The sequence below is a fragment of the Marmota flaviventris genome, chromosome 3 (assembly GCF_047511675.1).
Source record: "Marmota flaviventris isolate mMarFla1 chromosome 3, mMarFla1.hap1, whole genome shotgun sequence".
Lineage (NCBI taxonomy): Eukaryota > Metazoa > Chordata > Mammalia > Rodentia > Sciuridae > Marmota > Marmota flaviventris.
In genome coordinates, this window is record NC_092500.1 from 84,425,613 (window position 1) to 84,443,308 (window position 17,696).

Sequence of the window (17,696 nt, forward strand, 5' to 3'; positions counted from 1 at the left end):
GACAGTTGTTGGAATGCATTGTTTCTTGATCTGTTTTTTTCTAGGGTGATGTTGTTAGACTGTTTCATGCAGAGCAAGAGAAGTTTCTGACTTGTGATGAATATGAGAAGAAACAGCACATTTTTCTTCGTACCACCTTGCGTCAGTCAGCGACTTCTGCTACTAGTTCTAAAGCACTCTGGGAAATAGAGGTGTGTGATTATATAGATTTTTTTCTTACTTTGAATAAATATTTAGATAAAAAAGTAAGCTCCAGTAGGTTGTTTTATCATTATAGGCATCATTTATAATGTACTCATAAAACAATAATTTTTTTTTGTGAGCCAACTCATACCCCTTCATTGCTATGATGGATCTGAAAGGATTCTGTGTCTTTCTCCTGTCTTCTCTGAAGTGTCTTTCATTCTCTCTCTTATATACAAACACACATTTAATAAGGCCATATATTTGATTTTGGTTTTTAAAAGTCCATTGTGAAACACTGTCAAGGCTGATTGGCCAGAAAGGGCCATGGAGTGAAGATGGAGCAGGATGATTCACTTTCAGTGAAGATAGATATCAGAACTAGGCTCTCACTGATGAGAACAGTGTTTATTCTGGGGATGCCATTTCTATTGGAATCAAGAGACTCACTGTTGAGAATTTTTTCACCCTTTAGAAAGTATTTATTAAATGTGGCAGGATGTTAGAGTAATTAGAAATGTAAGATATGGGTTTTTTCTTTGAATTATCTTTCTATACAGTGGAGGAAAAAAGATACATAACCACTTGTGAACAAGGCAACAGCTGATAAATTGCATCTTGATTTAATGGACATGTATACCTATAGCAGTGGTTCTCAACTATTTCAAACCCATCTCCTACCTCCTTCCCCCCCCCCACCTCCTTTTAAAGCCCATATTTTGTAGTGCTTCCCATAGTGCCCTAAATGAAATATACAAGTTCTCATGATTGAAAACAAATATAATACTCCATTCTAGTATAAAGAAGAAACAAAAGGAAAAAAGTTTATAATAAAATGATATGTATTTCAACATGCAAATGACTACTCTAGAAGATATGATATTTATATCTATCTTTGATAAACCCATTTACATCCTGAGTTAGAGAGAAGCGGTAGAAGAGGATCTGAAGTCATTCCATACAAGTTTAGGAAAATGAAAGAGCAAAGGTAATCGTGAGACTTTGATTAATAACTAGTAGAAGTGAAAAAACAGAACAAACTTATTTGTACATGATAAAAGAAACAGAGGGAAATAACCACCAGTAGGGTGTAACAAGGCCTATTACAGAAACTTGAACCAAAATGAGGAAGTATGATATTTATGCAAATGAGCTGTGCCTTATTAATAAATGTAGCTAACACCCAAAGAATTCTTGATGTTATGACATGGGTTAGAATAGAGATGAAAAGGTATGATAAAACACTTCTCCTGTCTTGAAATCCCCGACTTGTTGAGTCACACCTTTAGTGTTTGGTATTTAGAAAGACTTTGGTGACTGTAGCTATCACCAGGTGACAGAACTGAGAAGGTGTGGGAAAAACACCATCACCAAAGCCAACAGCACAGGAGGCTGCATGAGACTTTTGCCAGAGGCTTCCTCCCTCTTCAGGGTAAGGCTGAATAGTAACAGGCAACCCCCCAAATAAATAAATAAATAAAGCATGAATTTGTACACTGCTGATTTCTTATTGTATTCCAAAAATTTAAAAAAAAATCATCAAGATAGAAACACTGTAAGGTACTATTTAAAAACTTTATTCATGAAGTATAGTGAGTTCCCTGCTTATTTAATATTTGGTTCCAACTCTGTTACAAAGAGTTTTGAAAACTCTGCCATCTCTTTAGTTGCATGACTTTTGCTGAAACTGCACCACAGCCATGAAACCCTCTCCAGCAAAGGTGTAGTTGGAATTTCTGTGACACATTGAACAGTCAGATGGAGAGTGAATAAGTTATTTAAGAGCTTTGAGATAATGTCTTTATTACATTTAAGCTCCCTTCTCCATCATGAATTCATTAAATAATTGGACCTTTCAGATAACTTGATGCAAAAGCTTTTTAGAATAGTCATGTGCTGAAGTATTACCAATGTGTATTTGTGGAAGAGGTTTGAATGATGCAGGCTCAGGGTGCTTCTCTATTGTATGCTGTAACAGCTGGGTTTCCTCAGGAAGCCTGGGCCTCATGCTCTGTCAGCATGAGGATCAGGCATTTCATGCAAAGAGGTATTTAATATAGGAATTAGATCTGACAGTATTGGAAGGGCTGGAGGAGGAAAACTGGTATGGGGGACATGGACTTATTGAAGATCTAGCATGACAGAAAGCCACCCTCCTCTGAGCCTGCAGGCCTGTCCTCACATGTTATGCTGTCCCCAAGCACCCACCCTTTAGGAGACTACTGTCACTAAAAGAGGAACCTTTCTGCTACTATATTCCTCTACTTTCCATTCTCATGGAAATGCCCATAACCTTGCCAGGCAAGGTTTCTTTCCCCTGATATAGAGAAGCCTCTGGGCTCTCTGCTAATGAAAGCCTTAGCATTTGGGGTTCCCTTTGCCTGGAATGATCTCGTCAGTCTCTGCATGACTATCTTGTTCTCTTTCTTCAAGTTTCAGCTCCCATGTCATCTCTGAGTAACCCATGTGGATTGCTATATAGAAATTAGCATTTCCTAGTTACTCCACCATGCACTCTGTCTCCTTCCTTTTCAAATCTTATTTATTTCTTTGTTTTCTAATTTTATCTTCTCCATTAGAATGAAATATGTAGTCATTTCCATTGCCCTGCCTTTATTGTCTTGAAGGGTACCTGGCCTATAGTAAGGTTTTTACTACCATCTATGGAATAAGAGATGGGGGAGAACCACAGTCTTGGGTTTGGATTGGCCCAGTTTTTGTTCTGGAAATATGCCTTATGGAATGAGGCAGTATTTGCAGATGGAAGGCATATACCTCATGCATGCATAGTGAGTTAACAACCGTTAGTCTATCTCTTTTGCTCACTTATAAAGAATTTTGTTGGCCTGCCACATCATACTCTCATGAAAACGTGTATTAGATTTTACAGGTCAATATTAACAGGAGGGCACTCTGCATAAACTCTTGGCATTTGTTTGCAGGAACATGAATACCATTTGATATTATTGTAATTACTGTCTTTGTAGGTGGTTCACCATGACCCATGCCGTGGAGGTGCAGGACAGTGGAACAGCTTGTTCAGATTTAAACATCTTGCAACTGGGAACTATTTAGCTGCAGAGGTAAGATTATGGGATATAGTGCAAATAAGTCACTAACTCTGAAATAGAGAAATAGGCAATTGGTTTCTCGAAAAGGGATAGTTGTTATATAGATTTGATTATTGCCTGTAATATTCTGTGTTGGCATATAAATTATTTTTTAAAAATGTAGATAATAGTCAAATTCTTAAAATAAAAATGAAAGTAACAATGAAGGGGCTGGGGTTGTGGCTCAGTGGTAGAGTGCTCGCTTAGCACATGTGAGACACTGGAGACACTGGGTTCGAACCTTAGCACCATATAAAAATGAAATAAAGATATTGTGTCCAGTGACAACTAAAAAATAAATATTTTTAAAAAAGTAACAATGAAAAAACTTTGCAGTTGATCTTATTGTAAGGTCAGCTGAAACAAGGTATCTGACTTGCATATGTATGTGATATGGTCTAAAATTTTCTATTTAGTTTCAATCTTTCAGAGTATCTGTATTAGAGGCATGATCAGTTCATTGTTGATGTGTATGTGACCCACAGAATGTCAGGTTTACATTCAGTGGCCACTCTTTCACCAGTAGGTGGTTTTTATTGTTCAAACCTTTGGAGAGGAAAGGGTTTGTTCTCGATTCACTGAACTGTCCTAAAACTGTCAATAAGAATAGTAAAAACATATGAAGGACTTTTTAAAAAATAATTTTTTTCATATTCATTTATTCTAAAATTAGCTTCTATGTTTCTATGGTGATATTTTGATACAATGTTCTTATTTTTTAAATTAGTCTTTTTAAAAAATTTAATTTGTTATATATGACAACAGAATGCATTACAATTCATATTACACATATAGAGCACATTTTTTCATATCTCTGGTTAAGAAGAGTCATATCTTTTGTGTCTTCACACATGTACTTAGAGTAATGATGACCATTGCATTCCACCTCTTTTCTACCCCTATGCTCCCTCCCTTTCCCTCCCTCCCCTTTTCCCCTTTGCACTATCTAGACTTTTCTTTTTCTACTAAAAGCATATTGACAATCAGATGTGAAGAGTGGTAGAAATAACATCAAAAAAGATCTTAGAAATAGTTCAAAGTTTGGTTATCTAATTTAAAAATAACTTTGAAACTATTCTTATTTTATTTGTTTATTTTTGGTACTGGGGATTGAACTCAGGGGTGCTTAACTCCTGAAACATGTCCCCAGCCCTTTTTTAATTTTTTTATTTTGAGACAGGGTCTTGCTAAGTTGCCGAGTCTGGCTTTGAACTTGTGATCCTCCAGCATCAGCCTCCCAAGCTGCTGAGATTTCAGGTGTTAAACCATTGCTCCTGGCCTTGAAAATATTCTATTTTTTTTTAAATGTGTATAGAAATATTCATTCTGTTCTTTACTCTGTTTCTGTTTTTTAGAATTTCTTTTGAGATTGTAATCCAGAGGTCTAAAAGGCTTTAACCATCACTTATCTGACTTCTGGTTTTGGGTGTGAGGAGAGATAAGGAGGGAAGTGGTGTTGGTAGACTGATTAGAAGAGACATGGGGAACAGGGGGGTCTTGTAGGTTCTATAAGCGTGTGACCCATCACCACCTGCAGCCAACCCCATTACCCTCACAAACTTGGTCCTCTGTGGCGTTCTTCATAGTACTTTCCATCTGACTCCGTGTACACTTTATTTTAGTGACTGTCTGTCAAGGGATCATTTTCTATGCCTGATCTTAGCCAAAGGGCCAACAAGTGATGAGTGTACCAGTGCTTTTTGGAGGCAGGGATCTTGGTTTTCACCATCACTGGATCCCTAGCACCTAGAACAGTGGCTGGCACTTGGCAAGCATTTGATGGATATTTTCTGAGTAAATGAATGAATATAAAAGAGCTATGCAGACTTTTGTAAGGTTAGAGGGTGGGAAGAAGGAGACTTCAGGATTTGTATGTAAGAGGTATTTGCAGCCATATTTGTGCCAATTAATCTCTCAAAGCTCCACTTTCCTACTCTGGAAAATGAGGATAATTAAATATAATTACATTAAGAGAACTAAATGAGGTAAAGTGCTTGGTGTAATGTGTGGCTCAAGGTGAGCACCCAGGAAGTGATAACAGCATGATTAATTGTATTATATGATTAATAGGGATCACTCTTCCTCTTATAAATATCTGGCACATTATTTATTGCTCAACTAAATGTAACGTGGCTTTGTAATTTCTAGGCTATCTGTACAATAAATATCTCAAAGTAACCCTTTTGAAAAGTAACTCTTTGAAGCAAATATGCACAGTAAAGCAGAAAATCTCGTCTAAAATAAGAATTAGAAAAACCTAATGCAGTCTGTCAAAGGTAAGAAATTAGGATTAAAGTCCCTTTGGATTCTGTGTCAGTGATTGTTTTTCCTAGTTCACTTTTCAGTTAATACCATTTTACTTCTGACATTCTGTAGGAAACTGACATGATATGCACATTCCTTATTAATTTCTGTGAATAAAACATATCATTTGATAAATTCAAATGGTTAGATTACTAGGGATTAAATTGTTCATCACTTTCTGTGATGATCCAAGACTTTGATACATAAATGAATTAATTAAAAGATTGAAAAATAGAAAGCAATTGATTCCTTGAAAAGATTTTGTTAGACTATCTTTTCACTCTGTCTCTAGAGAACATAGTTTTAAATGCCAGAAGCTATTTTATCCATTAAAGAGTCTGGTGTATTTGGAGGACCTTTTCTTTGACCTTTAATTCTGTAGATAACATCTTTTTTTTTATGGCAAGGTAGGAGAAGAAGAATTAAGTATTAAATATATATCTAAAAATTGAAAGCTAGAAATCCATTTTCTATAGATTTTATCTAATAGAATGGGTGCTTCTGTGTAATATTTTAACATTGAAATAGAAACCGTAGCTTCAAAACACTGGCTTTCATAAGCTATAGTTTTCTGTTTCCTGCATCAGTAGTTCAGATAAGAGCCTGGCACACTGATGTCCCAGGGTGCACGTCCTGGTGTACGAGTGTCTGGAGGGGTGGCCAGTCACAGTCACTTGATAAAAAATTGATTTCTAGTCAGGAAGCAGGTGGTGACCAGCTTCTGATAGCCATGGAGAAACCATGATTACCCTTTTGTCATTTTGCTTTTTAAAAATTCCCCAAATCTCAATTACAAAGATTATTTGGGTCATTGAGGCACTACAGGGAATTCCTCAAAATTTGAGTTATAACCTCCTGACATTATTTGCTTTATTGATCTACACTCTTCTTTTTGGGTGCAGGAAAGATCCATGGCTTTTATTTATCAAATATTTTTGTTTTATCTTTAATGTCTACGTATTACTTTGTATTAGTATGTTGAAAACAAGCGTTGTAAATGACAACTTTTGGAATTCATAAAAACATCAAACATCATCTCTAAGATTCCATAGACTCTTCTATCTGTGTATCTTCAGTGCCTAATAAATGCACAGCTGGGCAGAGTGCTTTACATACAGCGAGGAAGCAAAGGACTGTCTTTGCTCTCCAGGAATTGGCCTTGGAGTTCAGAGGACAGTATATAATCAACAGCTAGAGCCTGTAGGTAACATCACACAGAGCTACTTACCTGTGCTGGTAGAGTTGGTCAGTGTAAGATGAGTCCAAAGGGTTCTTTCTTGGGGTGAACTTTTTCCCATGGTTCTCAAAGAAAGTAATAGACATGGATTGGAAGAGAAAAACCTTGTAGGTTTTTCAAGAAGGCACAGACATGGATGTGAAAAGTTTAAATCATATGTAGACAATATAAAAACTAAGGCTCACTTCAAGGAAAGGGTTGAGAAAGGGATTATTGACAGTTCACTTTCCTTTAAGATTATGAATGAAGAATTTGGATTTGCCATAATTAGTAATAGAAATGAGATTTGAGGCAATTTCTCCTAGCAACCTAGAGGCTGTGACTAAAGGACTATTTGAAACCATTGAAATAGACCGGTGAAGTCATAAAAAAAAATCCAATCTGCCCTTGAAGAGCTCCCGTATAGTGTGGCAAATATGTGATAGCAGTAGGAATAGTAGCGTGCTTCAGTGCTGCATACCTATGCCAGAGGGTGCCAGGTAGCTGCACGGCAGGATGAGGAGGCTGAGGAGGAGCTGCTTGCTGGATGAGTGAGAAACATGGGGAGAGACAAAGGGGGCTCAGGTAGTAAGGGCAGCTTGTACCTGAGCAAGGAGGCATGCATGTCATACAGTGTGGTTTTGTGTGACTGATACATGTGGAAGTTGTGCTAGATGGTGGGAGGGATTGTTCAGAATAGAAATGTAGTTCAGAGCATATCCACTAAATTAAGAAGAGTGGTTTTAACTTTAAAGTAAGAGGAGTGTTATAAAGAAGATTGTATTTAAAGAAGACCACTTCAGAGTTGCACTGACCAACATGTTACCTTCTAACCACGTGTTGGCTACTAGATTAAAATTAATATTATTAAAATTAAATGAAATCTAAAAGTCAGTTTCTTAGTCATACTACCCACATTGTGTGTTGTCCATTGGCTACTCCATCTGGGTTAGCACAGGTATGGGACATTTCTATGGTCAAAGAGAAAGTTCTAGTGTATAGTGCTGGTCAGGAACTTTGTGAAGTAACCAAAAGAGACTGGAGTTAGAAGCAGAGGACCAGAAGGATGATACCTTCCAGGAACTTTGGGAATCTGGGCCAAGGGCATTGATAATGGTAAGGAGGCGAAGGGTTGAAGATATTTTTAGGAGGCAGAATCAATGGCATGGTAACCACTAAATGGTAGGGTTTAGGAGTAGAAGAATTTCAGATTTGAAGAACTGGAAATGTCACTTCTCAATTTGGAGAAAATGGGAGAAGGTGCCAAGTTAATGAAGGAACTAATCCATTCTGCTCTGATTAACTTTGGTTGGGGTTGCTTATAGAATGTCCAGGTGAAAATGTCTAATAGGCACGGGCTTCACAAATGGTTTAGAAATTCGGGGATTGACTAGGGCTAACAAAGTAGATTTCATTCTCATCTCTACAGAGAAGATCATTAGGGAGTGTGAAAGAATGGTGAGATGTTTAAGACAGAACCACAAGGAACATTATCTTTTAAGGGTGGACAAAAGACTGGGAGCCTGCCAAGCCAGAGAAGCAGCTGGAAAACCAAGTGGGTTGAATCACAAATGCCAAGCAAGGGAGGATAAAGTTTCAAAAAGGAGGGAGTGTTACCGAAAAGGTCAGGAGCAAAATCTATTTACAGCACTTGGCAAGACTGCGATCATTTATGACTTTATTGAGATCATTTTTTAGTGGAAGCCAGAAGGCCTGGGTGGAGGAGTGATGAGGAAGCCAGGAGGTAGAGGTCAGTGCTGATCAAATGTTCAGAGAGAGAGAGCGAGAGTTAGAGTGCAGATAAGAGTCCCGTTTGATACTTTTTGCAAATATACTTAAAAATGATGGGTGAGTATTGCACTGTTTTTGCATTGAAGAGAAGTACCTAAAAAGGAGCAGGATATCACAGGGTCTTACTCTCTTTTCCCATGGCTTTTCCACCCGCAGCAGGCATATTTATAATTTATACCCTTGCTTTAATGTGCTTTTGGCATTCTTGGTAAATTGGATTATGCGATTCTTGAACTGCCTTTGAGTTTATGGTTATTTATATTGGCCAGTGGCACAAAAAGAACCTAGAATAGTAGGGGGAAAAAGTCTCCTGTGTACTGTTTACAGTCTATCTCACTTGAAGCAAATATCTAACTTTTCTGGACCTGAGTTCTTTTGTGTGTTAAAAAAGGTGACAATATATGTCGTATGGAATTATTCTGGAATTAAGAAAGATAGAGTGTATACAGTCCCTTGTACATGAAATTTATTCAATATGTGTTAAGTTTCTTCAGTTTTGTAGAGAGGAAAGAAAGAAGACACTGGAGAACAGTGTTTTATTATTATTATCATCATTGTCATGAAGAACTGATACTTCTTTGTCATATAATGTAATGGGAAAAAATGTTTAGGGACCAATTTTAGTGATTTCATCTGTTTACCTGGAAAATATCACCTGTTATGCTTTGACATAGGAAATACTGCCTCATGGAGACAAAAATTCTTCCAATCAAATTCTACCCAAAGTTTACACGTCAGACATGATACACAAGCCAGCCAGTTACTTCCATGACATAAAGTAGACACTTTGGGTGAGATTACTCGAAATTAACTAGGTTAAATGTGCTGTGTGCTTATCAAGGAGGGCAGCTTAACAGACTGCTCATGCCTTGTAGTATTATACTACAATGTTGGTTGCTTTTATTTTTCTGAGGTCCTCTGATAAAATTTTCTTGAAAAAATACCAATTGCAGGGCTGGGATTGTGGCTCAGCATTAGCGCACTCTCCTAGCATGTTTGAGGCACTGGGTTTGATCCTCAGCACCACATAAAAATAAATAAATAAAATAAAGGTATTGTGTCCAACTGCTACTAAAAAAAACATTAAAAAAATACCAATTGCACTGATCTGATCATTACACATTGCATATATGTTTTAATTTAGCACACGATGCCCCACAAATATTTACAACTGTGTCAGTGAAAATAAAGTTTTATTTCTAGAGAAGAAATGAAGATTCTTTTGAATAACTTGAAACAGTTTTCTGTTATATGATAACTTAATTTGTAGTCTTGCAATGTGGTAGAGTTAGAATTCATTGAGGCTTGTAGCATTTTAAAAGGTTTTCATTCTGAATAATTCCACAGTTTTTCTCTGTAAACCTGTTGAGATACTTGAGAAATCCCCCATTTATGGAAGAAATGCTTATATCACTTCTTTGACTTCTTCACAGTTAGCAGTTATGTCTTTCTTTATGTGCTTGTTCCCCTGAGCATTGTGTATGTCCCTCCACTGACTGTTTTGTTCCCCATGAAGAAAGGCCCATGCAAGCTCATGACTGGATGTCTTGTGCTAGAACAGTGTCTCACATGTAGTTTACATTGAGTAAATACTAGATGATTGAATAAATGAAGCATAAGGACTACGCTTATTGTAAATCCAGTTATTTCTTTTTTTTTAAAGAGAGAGTGAGAGAGAGAGAATTTTTTAATATTTATTTTTTAGTTTTTGGTGGACACAACATCTTTGTTTGTATGTGGTGGTGAGGATCGAACCCGGGCCGCACGCATGCCAGGTGAGCGCTCTACCGCTTGAGCCACATCCCCAGCCCTAGTTATTTCAATTTATAGAAAAGGAAATCCAGGCCCAGTGAGATGATTCATTTTGCTCAAAGTAAAAAAAAAAAAAAAAAAAAAAAAAAATATATATATATATATATAAATATATATACACATACACACATATATGTACACACATACATATGTATTATATATGTGCATATGTAACTTATGTATAATATATATATATATATATATATATATATATACATATAGTGACAATATTAGGGATGAATGCTAATCTTGTACAGTTTCATCTGTATCAGTGGTTCTCAATTTCAGGGTGATTTTTGGCAATGTCTGTAGGCATTTTTATTTCATAATTGGAGAGGGGGACTTATATTTGTTGCTAGAGAACAGAGAGATAGCTAGACATCCAATAATGTATTAGACAGCCCTCCACAACAAAGAATTATCTTGTCCAAAATGCCAGTAGTGTTTAGGTTGAGAAATATTGATTAACACTATTCTGCAATTACACAATTATTTGTTGAATGTCCCCTAGGTGAAAGTAGTATTTTGAGATTGTGAAGGAAAAAAATAGGTGATTAATCCATGGTTTTTGGCCTTGAATAGTTTGCAATCTAGAGGAGAATTCTATTAACTGAGTCACTGTGACATTGAGATCTTTCTTACAATTGCTTCCATCATACATCTGAGACATCTGGTCTTGTGTAATGTTTAAATTATTATATCTATAGGTGCCATCTCACAGTAAGTTTAAAGAATTACAACCTGAAATCTAAGCACAAATAAGAAAAACCAACTCTAAAACTCACTTATAAACATCATGCTTACACATAATACTCTGATTTAACCACCTATTAACTGGGTGATTAAGTTATTCAGAAAAGTTGTAATAAGGCTATTGTTTGTAGAAATGAAGGGGGCATAATCTAAAGGAAATTAGGCCATTTCATATGCTAGAGATTCTGTAGGAACCCCAACATGTAAATTACAAGCTGTTTTTGGTGAATTAAGAAAAACATCTAGGAATTAGGACAGTAATGTAAGATATGACATTATTTAGGTTTTATTTTGCAGTATACTAAATAAAGTGAATCAAGGTTTAGAAATGGATTCTTGTTCATTGTAAAGATCTCCAATGGTATAGTTTTAGAGAATAAAGACCAGTTTTTGAGAACTATATAGTGCTAAAACTCCCTGGATAAAATGTGGAACAAAGCACTTGGTTATGAAGATATAGTAAAGATATTTTGGCTTCATGAGGTAATAGAGTGCCACGTTTGTAGGCTCTACCCTGTAATGTCAGTTCTAAGGGGCAGGCATGTCGCTAGTTAGATGGCAAAAGGAGGTAGACAAACTCTTACATAGTTTTGAGTGTTCCATACACAACACAGCTTTTGGCATTGTTACCTTGGTGGTGCAGTCAAGTTCACAACTTTGTCTTGGGGGGAGAAAATAATTTTATTGTACATATGCAATGGGATAATATGGGAGCCTTGGTAAATAGTTCTTCCACAGTCATAGGAAGAATTACAAATCAAGCATCACAGTTTCTGATCTGCTTTTTATGTTTTCTTACTTTGAAGATTATTAAAGTAAAAGCCTTTGATAATCCTTTAAAAACAAGATAGATGAAGTAATGCAAAATAATTTTGAGATCTCCTATTGCTCTTTTAGTTTATTTGTTTGTAGATAGGCAAAACTTCCACCAGATGGCAGTAAACACTTACTTCCTGACTATTCAATAGTCTGGATTTAATTAATTAAAAATAGTACTCAAGAACTTGTTTATTAGTATACGTTTACGAATATTATGGCTGTAGCCTTAAATATCCATATATTTAGTTCTTTATCATATTTGTCAACTATAGAATATGAGAAAGGCCCAATTTGTATGTATGTGTGTGGATACAGATAAAATACAGACACATACTAGACCCTAAACACACAGAATATTCCACATTAAAATATAAATTGTAGCTGGCGTACATAAACACCCATTTAAAGTTATTTTTTCCTTCATCTCTTTTCTGGACTTTTATCAATCAGATTTGGCCCTGAAGTTCTAGTCACTGTTTTACTTAAAAATGTACACACAACGATTTTATGACATTAATGTCTATAGATTGTGAAGGAAAAGAAAGGTGATTAATCCATGGTTTTTGGCCTTGAATAGTTTGCAATCCAGAGGAGAATTCCATTAACTCAGTCACTGGGACATTGAGATCTTTCTTGTAATTGCTTCCATTATACATCTGAGACACCTGGTCTTGTGTAATGTTTAAATTATTATATCTATAGGTGCCATCTCACAGTAAGTTTAAAGAATTACAACCTGAAATCTAAGCACAAATAAGAAAAACAAACTCCCTCCTCCTCCTCCTCCTCCTCCTCCCCTCCCCCTCCTCTTCCTTTTCCTCCCCCTCCTCTCCCTCCTCCTCCCCCCTTTTCCTCCTCCTCTACAATATCTTTCTTTCCTTATTTTTATGTGGTGTTGAGGCTCTAACCCAGTGCCTCTCATGTGCCAGGCAAGTGCTTCTCACTGAGCCACAACCCCAGGACTGTGATGTTACTTTCTCTATGCTACTTTGCACTGTATCTAACTTCTTTCTATTCTTCTTTAGCCATTTAAAAAAAAAACCACTCTTTTTAAATATTAGTAGTCTTTAAATTCTTTGTCTGTTATTCTCTTCCATGGCTGCTGTGGGCCATAAATTTGATCTTGGTTATCTGTAGCTATATAAACTTAATCAATATTTCAAAGCTTGAGTTCTTTCCCCACAAAATGATAATTATTCTTAGTGCAGAGTTAAAAACTTGAGAGTCACAACAAGCATTTTCTTCTCACATTCAGATACTACTGATTTTATGTATGTGTGGCCTGTGGTTTAAAGTCCCCATTGGTCTGGGTGGATCTTCCCTCTGGTCTTGGATCACACCGCTCTTTATTATGGAGGCAGGAGGGAAGCAAGACACTAAGTGACTGAATGATGTATGTCTGGCACCATCAGACCTGTGCCTCGTCACCCTGCCACTTGACAGTGGTGTGACTTTGCGGAAGAACCCTGGGTGCCTCATCTGTACAGAAGAGTTAAGAATCCCTTCTTATAGCATAGTTGTGAGGTTAAATGAATGAACCTTTAACAGCATATAAAAAGGATTTCATAAATGACCTTTCAGGGTCTTCTCTAAACAAGGCTCATTTTTCTCACTTGTGTGACATTTGCTCCCCCAGCGCTGCCTGTCTTCTCAGTCCTTCTTTCCTTCTCTGGCCGCTTAAAATTCTACCCATCCTTCAAGGCTTATCTCAAATGCTACTCTCCATGAATAATTCTTGAATAAATTTGCCCACCACAGATCCCTCCTTCCTCTGACCTATATTATTTATAAATTATTCATTCCTGTCTTATATCTCTGGTCACATTCTATTTTGTATTATAGCTGACTGTATTTATGTCTTATTTTCCCTCCTAGATCATAAGGTCTTGTGGTCAGGGACCATATTCTCTTTGTCTTTGCTAAAATACCATATGCCACAATGCTTTGTCCATTATAGATGCTCTATTAATATTTATTGAATAAAAGATTGAAGAGCATATTAGTTTTCTCTTTCTTCAATGCTGAATTTATAGTTTATTTTTTTAACATAAGGAAATATTTCCTTTAAAATCGTAAAAGATGCGGTTATCTGTAGCTATATATATCTTTTTCTTCCTTCGTTAAAAATAATTTTTTTGCTATTTATTCTTAGTCCAATTACTTTAATAATTACTGCTGTCACTATCTTTAGAGAAGGAAAACAGCATGGTATTTGATCTTTAATAGTTAATTTTGGTGCATTTATATAGCCATAGCTTTAGTTGGCTGGCCTTTCCCCCTCCTTTCCCTTCTCTTCCTCTTTGTTATTATTATTACTGTTCACACTTTACTGAATTTACTAATTGGCTACAACCATCACTTAATGTGATTTATTTAAAATAGAACATTGTAGGCCGAGAGACACAGATGAGACAGAACCTGACTGGCACATCTTGGCATTGCCACCAAGTACATGAATGTGTAAAATTCATTGACATCCACCTGGGGTTCAGTTAGAGATTTTTTTCCCCTCATTTTTCAGATGAGAATGCCAAGTTCCATGGGGACTGGGTGACCTTTCCCGGCACACATGGCATTTCCTTTTAGAGCAGCCTGGGACTAGCTCCCCTTTCATCCCAGCAAGGATTGAATTGGGTGATCCTGAGTGAATAAAATATGTCAAGACTGAATTATAGAATGTAACATTGAATGTGGTATAGACTATGACCTGTACTTCAAAGGGCATAAATTATTTTGTGTTTGACTTAGGAATGTTAATTCCTATTTCTGTGCACATTTTAGTTATAGATATAGATGTGTCATGGTTTCCAGCATGAGTTTATTTATGGAACCAACTATTCTAATGCTTATTAAATGTAAATTTGACCCTAGGTTATATCTTTGGTTAAAAATGTTGCATAGTTTTGGTTGTAATTTAGTGAAAATTTTAGTGTGGATTTTTTTTTTAAGTTTGAAACAAAAGTTAGGATTTTAATTTGAAAACAAAATTTAAAAAAAAACTATGGTGGTCCTTGGGGCTGGAGTTGAAGCTCTGGCAGAGCACTTGCCTTCTGCCTGTGAGGCTCTGGGTTTGATCCTTAGCACCACATAAAAAAAATAAATGAACAAAATAAAGGTACTGTGTCCATTACAACTAAAAAAAAATTTAAAAATATGGTGATACTTGATTAAAATAGGTGAATAAATCCCTTCTGGGCACCATACTGGAATTTTCTTTACTATCAAGTAAAAATGTACTTTCTTGGGTTTCCTAATCAGTAGATTAGGGGGCCAGATAACTAACTCTCTGGTTCTCAAATTTTCCTTCTTGCATCTTAAATGGAAGATTAATTCTGTTTGGGAACAAATTGCATGATTCATAATCCAAAGGAATTCAGGGAGTCCATGGTGGAGTCTGAGTCTCATAGGAAGTGGAGGTCGGCTCCAAACCCCCAGTTGCTGGCCCAGCCCTGACAGGTAGCTCATGTCTCCCCACCTTTGTATCAGTTCTGAGTGTGCAAGAGATGCTGTCATGGGGCTCTGAGACTGGGTCAGTTTTCTGTCCTTCCTCTTCTTTACACCTCCGCTCTCTGATTTGTTTCACCACAGTTTGTTTTTGTTTACTTTCATATTTCACATAAGTGGAATCACACAGCACATTCTTTGTGTGTCTTTCTTCTTCCACTTGATGTTTCCCAGAGTCATCTGTGTGGGGTGGTAGCTCATCTGGTTCCTGCTGAGCAACTCCATTTCTGACTCAACCACATTTGGTTTATCCCTCCTGTGCATGATGCGTATTTTACCTAGGCCTGATTTCTTGCTTTGTTTATGTCCCTCTTGCTGTTTTCCCTCTTTTTCCCCACCTCATAATTTTTGAATGAATGTGTCGACCTCTTTTGTTGATTTTTTCTCTTGAAATAAGGTGACCTTTGCACACACAGTCCTTCTTTCAAGTGAGCAAAGTTAGACTTTCTGTTATCTTTGATTATTGTTTGTGTTCTACTTATTCTCTCCTCCTTCTGAGTACACTGGCTACCCAATAGTTAATAGTCCCTTCTCTGGTCCTCTGTTTTTTTTTTAAATTTTTATTTTGTATGAAAGGATAGCTATCCAACTTACCCTCTTCATCACTCATTCTATGTGGCACCAACAGTGCTTTTTATTGCTGCTAGAATAGACTTTGAGTTTGTATTCATATTCATTTTTATTGAAATTCTCATTATCTTACATTGCAATACTTTATATTATTATTATTTACAATATTATATTGTTATCTTATCCTTTTAGCTGTTCATGCATTTTTTTGCCTTTACATAAAAGTCACATTTACTTGTACTTTCTTGAATATATGAAACCTTTTCCTGAAACTTTATTTTGCATCATGTAAGAAATATTCAGAAGGAACCTGAGAAAGAATTCCCTCTGTTCCAATGTACTTTCTCATCAGTTACCTTTAAAAAAATATTTGTTTTTTAGTTTAAGATGGACACAATATCTTTATGTTTATGTGGTGCTGAGGATCGAACCCATTGTCCCATGCATGCCAGACGAACACTCTACCACTGAGCCACAACCTCAGCCCTCATCAGTTAACTTTTGTTTTTCCCTTCTTTCCTTCCTTCTTTCTGTATTATCCTCATAAAAGTGAGTTCTGTACATAACCATATGAGTTGAGTGGCTTGTCCTTTTGTTCCATTTCTAAATTCTGTGGTCTGACAATTTGATCCTTTTTTTTTTTCTTTTATCTTCTTCCCCGCTTCCCTGCCCACCTCTTTCTTTCTGTCACCAGGGATTGAACCCAGAGGTGCTTAACCACTGAGCCACATCTCTAACCCTTTTTAATATTTTATTTTTGAGACAGGGTCTGGCTAAGTTACTGAGGTTGGCTTTGAACCTGTGATACTCCGATCTCAGCCTCCCAAACTGCTGGGATTACAGGCATGCACCACTGTGCCTGGCTCAATTCTTTTTCTAAGCCTTCAGCTAGCTGTAGGGCAGACTGATGGGTGCATTTCCAGTGCGGTTCCCAGTTTTAGCAGATGTTGACTCTCTGTGTCTGAGTTCCTCTGCAGTTGCTTCTGCCTCCTACCCCTTCACTATTTCTACTTTACGATGCAGTGAGATTCCAGCACACAGCATTAGTGGTTCTTTTGTTTCTCTTCTTTTCACTACAGTGCTTCTCAGAAATTCATCTGCCTGCATCTGCTCCCTGTACTTTCCGCCCAGTTACTTTCTGAGAATTGTGTATCTCCCTGGTCGTGAGAGGAGATACAGGTCAATGGGGGGCCCGGCTAGGGAAATGATTTTCTGCTTAATCTAATAGCAGCTTCTCACTGATCAAGAAGCCTTTCCATTTAGGTTTTTACTTGGTAAGTTCTCTGGGGTTCTGAGTCAGGACAAATGGTGGGAGGCACAGCAGGCCTCTTCTTTCTTCTTGAAGGGCTGCTAGCTTGAAGTGAGGTTGAAGGTTACTGGAAGCTGGGAGTTACCTGCCTCTCCCTCCAGAACTATCTGCTTTATAATTAGCTCCAACTTACAGAAGATTTGGAATTTAGGTGGTTCTTCAGCCTTTGTTCTCAATGAGGTCAAGAGTTTTTTCTTTTGTCTTATTTTTCTTTTATGTTTTTTTTCTCCAGCACTTTCATTGAATGTAATGATAATTTGGGAATGGCAATTAGGACTTCTAATTGCCATTCCCAAATTATCATTACATTCATTTTAAGAAAGAC

General features: G+C 36.8%; 1 protein-coding gene across 2 annotated transcripts in view; it reads left to right on the forward strand.

The window, feature by feature from the left end:
* Positions 1-17,696, forward strand: part of Itpr2 (inositol 1,4,5-trisphosphate receptor type 2) — a 481,279-nt gene that overhangs the window by 104,193 nt on the left and 359,390 nt on the right. For both annotated transcript variants that reach the window (XM_027934069.2, XM_071610047.1), the window contains 2 exons: positions 45-191; positions 3,171-3,266. In XM_027934069.2, coding sequence (XP_027789870.1) covers positions 45-191; positions 3,171-3,266 — 243 coding nt within the window. The remainder of the gene's footprint in view (positions 1-44; positions 192-3,170; positions 3,267-17,696) is intronic.